This window comes from Apaloderma vittatum, unplaced genomic scaffold (genome assembly GCF_000703405.1).
Source record: "Apaloderma vittatum isolate BGI_N311 unplaced genomic scaffold, ASM70340v1 scaffold12561, whole genome shotgun sequence".
NCBI lineage: Eukaryota > Metazoa > Chordata > Aves > Trogoniformes > Trogonidae > Apaloderma > Apaloderma vittatum.
The window spans coordinates 36,366-45,564 of NW_009700842.1; the positions used below are offsets into that span (position 1 = coordinate 36,366).

The window sequence follows — 9,199 nt, forward strand, 5'->3', positions numbered from 1 at the left end:
GGACATACAAAAGAGAAGGGGCCAGGTCTTTTCATCCCAGTCCTTTGTGACACCATGACACCTTCTGCAATAGCTGTCAGGAACTGTGCATTGCACTGCATTTACAGCAAGTAAAGAAACATGCTGGGGCACCTGACGCAATTCCCTTTCTATGCTGCCTGACCTCATGTTTCCTTCAGTGAGTCCATGCCACGGTTCTGCTGGTGTTGTACAGTCTCTGTGCATCCATTTTGTAAATTTAGATCTATGCATCTCTGACTGCCTTTCCAGTACTGAAGATTACTGGAGGGGTTTTAAAAACTGAAGTTTGGTGCTGTGGGCTGGATCTAGGAGAACTCGAACAGCTGCTGCACTTGCTTTCTCTAAAATGGGAGCACAGAGTAACTATTTTAACTTAATCTAAGCCAGATCTTATCTCATGCAGTGCAACCATGGGACACAACTAACTCACAACTGTGACAAGGCAGGCAGAATCCAAACCCTGTATAAGACTTGTGAGCTTTAAAAACTCCACCAGCAGTACTGTGGGTTTTTAAATGGCAAGATTTCAAGTGAAGAATTAAGCATGCATGAATATTTCGATGCTGATTTTGTTTTAGAGAACTATTTTCATGCCAGTGATTGAAGATCCAAAAAAGATATCCCCTCCTCCCAATCTCTGCTTTAAGACATTGACTCTTAAAGAGATAACAGCGCTAGCAATACCTGAGTCACTGAGGACTCAGGAAAAACTGATTCCATTGTATTCAAACCCACAAAGTCCACCATCATAAAGGCAAGGCATAAAACGGAAAGGCAAATGCCACCACTGAGTTATCTACGTGTTTCGATGGTAAACTAGCCCCAGCTCTTTGCTTTTTTACATGTATTCAAAAATAGCAGGAATCAGCCAAAGTAAAGGACTCAGAAACAGCTGGTGCCAAATAAAGAAAGTATTTTGAACTTCAGCTCTTTGGGCATTCACATAATTTCCCAGTCATCTTGTTAAAGGATTATGGAAATAGAGGCAAAAGGTACAGCAGCCTTCGAAACTGAATTGCTTTGGCTGTTGAGAGGAGTGTTTGAGAGAGGTAATTAGCCTTGGAAACAAGAAGTGGTATCTCCAAAAGCCTCTCTGTAAGCTTTGATGTTCCTGGCTCTGTGATCCTTTCCACTGGGTAGGGGGTCTAAATTGGAGATCTGAAGGCTCAGCAATGGGTGTGGTGGGGGTAACCACACCTATCAGAAATACACATCACACTGGCATGTCTCGATGCCCTCCCTAACGTGCACAGTGACTGTTATTCTTTAGGAGAGAGAAGGGAAAGGTGAAAAGGCAATTACCTTTCATCTTGATGCAAAACTCCCCCAATAGGTTTTCCAGCTCTGCTTCTATGGTACACATGTTCTGTATTGGAAGAGAGAACAGTGAGTGACCTTTTGTCTTTTTTTTTCTTTAATTTTTTTCTTTTTTAAGGACTGTTTGAAAGACTCTGTTATGCAGCTGAAAAATATTTTGCAATGAAGTCAATCTGCCAGAGCCATCCTTGCCGATTAGCTTGGTCTGGCCCTAAATATGGCAGCTGAGCTATGCCTGCTCGCGCCGAGGCTGAATGTGACCCCGTGCTCTTCTGTTGCGCTCTTAATCCTCCCATTAGCAGAGGGCCCATAAAGCGTGACCTGGTCACTGTCCCAGTCCTCTCCAGCCAGGACATGGGCCAGCAGCAGCTCCCTGCCAGAGCGGCTCCCTACATCATTTAATCTCCCAAGAAATGTGGGCTACGTTAAGAAAAAATGCTGTGAGAGACTGGTACTGGACCCTCTCCAGTTCTTCCTTTAGATTTAGGAAGGTTGTAACAGCTTGTCTGCTGGGACATTTACAACACTACTAGACCCTTTTTCATCTAGTGCCTGTTTAGATGTTGACCACAGCAAGTAAAACTGGACAGGATACAGCAAGTGTCTGTACACACATGGGTTGACTAGAACCCACATGTGTACAGATACCAAAATCTGTGGCAAGGACATATAATATTTGCAGTTTCAGGGCAGATTTGTGCTTTTTACTTGTGCAGCAGTTTCTGGGTATTATGCTGCTTTCATAGAGCATAAACATTATTATTTCAATGAACTCTTTGGGCCCATGTAACCTGTCTTTGTAAGTCATCAAGTAGTCACCTGAAGACAAACAGATAATAATTCTTTGCTGAGTTTGCTTTTTTATCTGGATGAAGTTCTCCCTGAAATCAGTGGCAAAGTTCCCATGGCCTTCAAACAGTGTAAGAGTGAAAGACTAAACCGATGAGGATGTACCTCTGTGTACTCCTTGTAACTCCTGTTGATTTCGGTCAAACTCTCGCGAGCTGCCTTGCTGGCAGGAGACATTGCAAAGGCTTGCTTCATTTTGCTGGCACCATCACAGAGACGTCTTTGGATACAATAGGCCTCATAAAGCTCATCCACCTAGTGGGAGTAAGAAAGGTGAATTGAAAAATAACCACGAAACCTAACAAAAGGAATGCAACAAAATAAACCCAACAAACAATGAAGTCATCCGCATTATGAGGAAACTCAGCAAACGAAGCTGTGATACTGTTACAGCCTATGAAAAAGAAATGCAAAATGAAAACAACTTCCACTGTAAAAATCTCACTACAGCAACACTAGATGCTGCCAGCAATTCATATGCTTCCCCTGCATGCCTTTAGCCATTGCTACTCCCTTTCCCCACTGTCTGGGCTATGTACAATTGGTATGAGCTTCTCAAATGTATCAGCGTGGACAAGCTCTTTCAAAGGCAACTGCAAGATCCGCGCTGCCAAAGGGGACTGGACATGTTAAACAGCACATTTAAGAGGGCCAGCAATGTCTTCTGTACTGTTAATGCTAGCCATGGATCAAGGCTAGCAAATGGCCGTATTTGATTAGTAGGCAGTATTGGAAGCAGGGAGTGATTTTTTGAATTCTCACTGCCCATCCTGCAGAAACTAGGAGTCATAGCCAGAATTAGCACAACGGCTTAGAAACAGCGGATGTCAAATTAAGTAGGTTTTTTGAACTTCAGCCCACTAGGCACTGACATAATTTTCCTGTCATCTTCTTAAACTCCAGCACATTTTAGGCACCCAACTTTTCATAAGCACTCTGGAAGTTCTGCAAACTCCAGTCACACGCTGTCTGAAGTCTCACCTTCAGAGCACAACCAACTGACACGTGTCTCACGCTTTGGTTTCCCTTTCTTCTCTAATCTCCACACTGAATGTATACATTTACACCATCTGAGCAATTCAGTAGGAGTCTACAGTGGCATAGCTGGTGTGTATGTATATATGTGTGTGTATATATACATATACCAGTTACATATAGTGATATAAAATTATACAAACTTAATCTGCCAGATACAGGGTGTGAAGGTTTTCTAACTTGACTTTATCAGGGTGGGGAGAAGGAAAGGAAAAGAAGCAGCTGTCCCTGCTAAGACAGGATGATATTCGACTTTTACCCAGAATAATTTTTTTCCTTTGTTATCTCTGACATTAAGTGATCGCCCTGTCCCCTGTGGTGCTTGTTGCTCAGCAGTGGATTTTCACAGCAGAATTTCTTATGAAATTCTTATGAAAGCATCCAGTGCCTTCGTTTCCTCAGCCTACGAGTTTGTGTTGCTGCATTAGAGATGAGCCTGATGTGACAATCCAGGCATGTTCCAAATCCCATTTTCCAAGCCTGCTTAACCTCTAACAAAAAGTGCTATTGCTTATTTGTTTGGAATGGGACTGGTCTTCCCCATAGCTTCCAAAGCCTTAGGTCGACTTTTACAAGGCCAACTTGGCTTCCTGGCAGCTGAAGCCCCTGGCTTGAGGAATCTCTAACCAAAACCGGGACTGCTTTGCAAAGTGAAACAGAGGCACAGGTAGCATTTTGCCATTTCAAAGTTACAAAAAAAGCTTCTTGGAGTCATAGCCACTCCTATTTCTCTTGCATACTAGCAAGCTAAAGACAGCTACTATAAATAGCTGTCACTTGGTGCTTACTTCTGCTGTCATCATGAAGCATTAACCTGGCGCTGATGTCCTGCCCCTGTGAGCACGACTAGAACTGCTCATCCGCCCTCCTAAATACGTGGGATCTCATGCTGCACGTCCCATTTTTCTTGCTTTGCTCCCTCTACAGCAGGCAGAGGGCAGAAGGCATTGCCGTGGCCCCAATTCTGTTCTGCTGAAAAAGACCTTCTCTATCATTAGAAACAAAGATGTTTCTTTACCTGCCCAAGGTAGTAAGTTTTAATGCAGCACAACTCAGTTCCTTTTGTCTCTGTTGCTGTGGGTTACAGAGAGTGAACCAATGCACTCAGCAAGCTTGAGTAATACTGACCAGTGTTACCTCTTGCATTTGGTGCTTTTCAGTCCTATTATAATCCCAGAAAGCATTAACTCTGAGCAGGGTGAAGTGGGAAGGACTTGAATGGAAATGTTCTTTAAGCTCTAATTTTGCCATTCATGTTGCCAGCAAGAGACAAGGTAGTTCAGGGAACAAAATTTCAGTCTATCACCTTTTGTTGTTTTTTTTTTTTTCCCAGCTTCAAGAGTAAGAGAAGACTGAAATTAAAAGGTTTGAATGGGTTGTCACAATTGGAGCACTTCAAGCTGCGTGAACACTTTTCAAATGACTCTCAAAAGACATTTCATCCATCAAAAATAATTTACTCTTTTGTCAGGCTCAGAAAAGCATCTAATCGCTAGCAGATATGTTTATAACTAAGAGCATACACACAGTGGAATTTGTCCAGCTCTAAAACGTATTAGTACAAATCACAAGTACCTCTTCTAAATATTCTTACTGATGTAAATCAAGTGGGTGCAGGCCCTAAACCATGCAGTAAAAGTGTCAGCAGTGAAATCCAGGAATAAATCCAATCTAGCTGCTGAGTATGGTAGAGACAACTGCTGAATTAAATTACTTTCAGATGCACCTCTTTTTCTATCTACAGTTTAACAGTAAGCATGCGATGAGATGGATTTTTCCCAGCAAGAGCCTCACCCTGTGTTCTCTCTACCTAAAAGCTGGTGGGAGTGTCTTGGGGCATGGCTGGACCCCAGGGGCTATAAACCACACAGAAACCCTTTTTTTGGCTCTGACCACCAGCCCATTGCGGTAAAAATACTGAATCTGGGAGAGGCTTCATCAAGGCAGCCTCCCCGCAGCAGAGGAGGCCAAGGGTTTGTTTGTTTTCCTAGTAACATAGGGGCTGATGCAGAAGAAAGATGATAGGAGTGCTCATTACCTTGCTAATGTGGAACTCCAGCCTTCTCATGTATCTTTCAACCGCTTTGATTTGCTGAAAGAAGGAAAGAGGCAAAGGGTAAGGCACATTTAAATAAATCAGGAAGACACCTCCACCCTAGCTCTGTTAGTCCCCATGAGTCAGAGAAATTCCTCCTTAAAACACACAGGGTCTCCTTGCCCATGAATCTGGAATTAGCTGTCCCACCTTACCATCTGCTGCTGAAAATGGAGCTCACTGACTTCTGTACCTAATATATTTATAAACAAAAAGATGAGTTTTTCTTTGATGCAATTTCTCTGTCTTTGTTGAACTCTTAAAAAAAGAAAAAAAAAATTCAGAGCTTTTTCAGCCCAAAATACAGTATTTTCAGTACTTTGAAAACCTGTATTAAAACTGATCTGGTACTGCATTTCAAAACCCATTCTCTTTTTCAACAAACTGGTTTTGACAGCAAACACAAGCTTGGCACTGGCGGTAAGGAAAAAAAAAAAAAGCCAGATTTGTTCAGCAAGCATCTTTGAAAGCTTTCCTTTTGTTGCACCAAAATTTTTCCTGCAGGGAAAAATTATTTTCTATTTTTCCTTCCCCAGAACTGGCAGGAGCAGGGATGAGCCCCCAGGGCTTGACCCAGCTCCCACAGCCATGCCTGGCGTGCCCCTGCCAGACTCCCACCCGCCTGGAGCTGGCAGGGCCAAGCTGCACAAGGCAATGGATCTAATGGCTGGCAGCTGACAGAAATAAGGTCTTACTCCTCTGCCTCTCTCCTCCTCTGGCAGGGGTTTTGCCTCCTTTCCTGTACCTGTCCTGAAGCCAGTTTAACTCAACAAACCCCAGGAAGGGGCTGATGGGGTAAGTTTGATGCCAAGCTAGTGAGTACAGTGGGCTGGTGGAGGTACCTGACAGGTACCAGAGCCCCTGGGAAGAGGTGGGGAGCAGGACGTCTTCCTTCATAAGTGCAAATTGTCAGGTAACTTCTCCCTCAACAGTGTTGGCCCAAGAGAGGTTTCCCATGCCAGTGACATACGCCGCAGAGATATTAACACTTCCTTGCCAAAACGGTGTCAAAGGGAGTAACGTACCTTATCTAAGTCGTACAGTACCCCCTGCAACAGAAAACGTGAAACTGTGATTAATTTTGCACCATGAGAAACTAACGTTTGCCAGTCAACAGAAATCACAAACAAGATCAGGGCTTGAAGGGAAGAAGAGCATCAGTGCAAACTCCCACCCCCTGGCTGCCCCAGCACCCTAAGAAAGTTACTGCACATCCACACAATGAAAAAGCATGACACGTACCAGGCGTGAGTTTCTTTTCATGTCTTTTAACTGAGTAGTCAACTTATCCAGCTCTGTCTGGTGAACTTCCAGATACTCGCTGTAAACACAAACCAGAGAAGGGATGCATGAGCTCTGCAGCACATACCGAGCTGGCTGCTGACCACGCTACAAGAAAATCTGCCCAACAAATGGCTTTCCTCACTGGATGCATTTTCAGACAAAAACTCATTTACGCTGATCTGTCCTAAAAGCAGCTCCCTGCTGTCTTTCTGGGAATAAATAGGAGCTACTTATTTAGCTGTGTATAAGAGCTCAGTATTCTTCTTGTACTTAACAACCAGTTTCAAGTAAGCTAATCTGCTGTGTAGTTTACAGTCTAGTGCCTTCCAGTCACTGCCCTTGTATCTGGCTGGTAAAAGCCCTGTTATCATCTGAGATGATATCTTAAAGGTGATATAAGCCTCTGATAGGACTTTAGGAAATTTGGAGGAAAAAAAATGTTGAAATTCCAGCTTTTGAGAGGTTTCCTAGCAATTGCAGCAGAAATGGGACTCTGTCCCATTTCCCAGATTTATCAGATCTGTAAGTGTCACAATTCCAGGCTCCAAGAGGTGTATTTTTCCCCTCCATTAAGGATCTCTGTTTCTATGATATGTTTCTCTTGGCTCTAAAGTGTCATAGAAAGCTTCAATCAACAAACAGGATAAAGGCTCTTACTCCAGGCCATTCTTCAGGGCTCGGTAGACCTCTTCCATCCTTTTAGGCTGGGGCTCTTTGGGCGTGGTGCTGTTCTTATGGCCCAAATTATGCATTTTCTTCACCTTTGCTTGGGGCTTCTTGAGTGCAGAGGAATTTTCAATAAAGGAATTACACCTGCAAAATGAACATTAAAGAGGAGGAAACCCCTATAAATCATAATGATCTCAAAGAAGCATAGCCTGAAGAAACTTCCTGATATTATCTCTGCTAGCAGAAATGAAACCGCTTCTGTGCCTGCCAGTTAAAGGATTGCATTTGTTTACAGGTTAAGAGGTCTGAGCAGCCCAAGACACGCACTGTCTGCTTTTGATGTGCCAGTTGCCTTACTGAGATATGAACGTCGGTCTGGAAGCACCAGGCTGAGTCAGAGGTTCATCAGATATTTCTGTGTCTTATACCATGCCTGTCCTACCTCGCGTCGCCCAGTCACAGCCAGAAAAGGCCTGAGCTACATTCAGGTGCTAAAAACAAAGTGCAGCCCATAAAGCCTGGGAGCTCCTAAGGCTGACTGGGGCTCAGTTTTGAGAGCATGTCTAGAGGACGGCATCACACTGCTCGTCTTGAGCATGGACCATAGGTAGCTCTATATGGCAAAGGGAGGGTAGTTGTGCGGCATATGGGTGCCTCTTTCGTGATTCTGCTGGGGGTAGGTCAGCATCTATAATCATCACTGACTTGAGCTAATGATGCGAGGCGATCCTTTGCCTGCTGTTCCTCCTCACCAATTGCTAACTGATGGTCTGGCACTTGGAGATTTTACACAAGTTAAAATTAATTGTACAGTAGCCTCTGGGGGCATCTGGATGACTTGCTAAGTGCCTGACTCAGAGCCCTAAATCCCATCTAGAAAAAGGGCCATGCACAGAAAGACTCTGCAGCCAGGCTTCTTCCCTGTTTCCAGCAGGACATGAAGGCAGCCCTGCTAGAGAAACAGAGCTGTTTTGAATGTAAAGCAATGTGGCAATGAGAAAAATGTCTTTTAGGTAGCAACAGTCTTAAATTGGGGGCGGTGGAAAGTATATCATGTTCCTGCACATTTCGCATGTTGAAAAGATCACTGGATAGGTCAGTCAATTAAAATGATTCTCTGAAATTCTCTCACAGCTTTGAGACATGTGAGGCAGCCCTGACTTAATGGATGCAAACAGGCACTTGGTAGCTAAGGCAGAGGGTAACAGCTTAATTACAAAAACAATACATAGAGAAATTTTAGCCTGGAAGACTTTGTTCTAGAATGAGAGAGAAGGCAGTCCTCTCTTGCTTCTTTTCCACCCTCACCCTCCTTTAGGGCCCGATTTGGAAATTCTCCTTAGAGAGCACAACACTTGCCTGGAGCGTCTCTCCTGAAGCCCGCTGAAGCCAGCGAAGGACTGGCTTCTAATAATCCCATTAGGACCTCCTGGAGAGAATGAATGTGATCCTATTGACATGATTTCAGGGAGCCTGGAAGAGATTCCTGAAAAACAACAGAAAGCAGGTCAGTGAAAAGGGAAGGTGAGAGGTGGGTGGTGAGGCCAGGACTGCCTGGTGTCCATCAGCCATGGCAAGGGTCAACTGAACCCCATGAGGGGCCATGAGCCAAGGCATGAAACTTGCATGGCCAAATCATCCCACCTAAAAAATAAAATGGTCCCATTTTCCCTTTTGACTTACGGCCCAGGATCTACTGAAAATGTGCCAGAGACACGAAGAAGGTCTGGATGTGGGACTAGAAACCAGATGCTTCAGCATGATCATCCCAACGCCATCCTTGATTTCTGCCATGCCTGGCATGCTTGTCCCCAGCCCTGGTGTCCCCATCTGCTGCATCAAGGTGTCCTGGAGATTATTCTGGGAGTGCTGAGCTCTTAGGGGGCATTTGCCATTACCACAAACTGTTATTATGTATAATAAAATTTT

At 44.2% G+C, this 9,199-nt stretch overlaps 1 protein-coding gene across 3 annotated transcripts in view; it reads right to left on the reverse strand.

The window, feature by feature from the left end:
* The window catches only part of FAM65B (family with sequence similarity 65, member B), a 33,579-nt gene extending 24,831 nt beyond the window's left edge, over positions 1–8,748 (reverse strand). For 2 of the 3 annotated variants that reach the window (XM_009878903.1, XM_009878904.1), the window contains exons 1-7: positions 8,630–8,748; positions 7,259–7,414; positions 6,560–6,638; positions 6,343–6,366; positions 5,261–5,314; positions 2,293–2,442; positions 1,324–1,387 (exon numbers count right to left, since the gene is read on the reverse strand). In XM_009878903.1, coding sequence (XP_009877205.1) covers positions 1,324–1,387; positions 2,293–2,442; positions 5,261–5,314; positions 6,343–6,366; positions 6,560–6,638; positions 7,259–7,414; positions 8,630–8,730 — 628 coding nt within the window. In that variant the 5' untranslated portion in view covers positions 8,731–8,748. The remainder of the gene's footprint in view (positions 1–1,323; positions 1,388–2,292; positions 2,443–5,260; positions 5,315–6,342; positions 6,367–6,559; positions 6,639–7,258; positions 7,415–8,629) is intronic. The other variant, XM_009878902.1, reaches the window with a different exon arrangement.
* Positions 8,749–9,199: the final 451 nt, after the last annotated feature.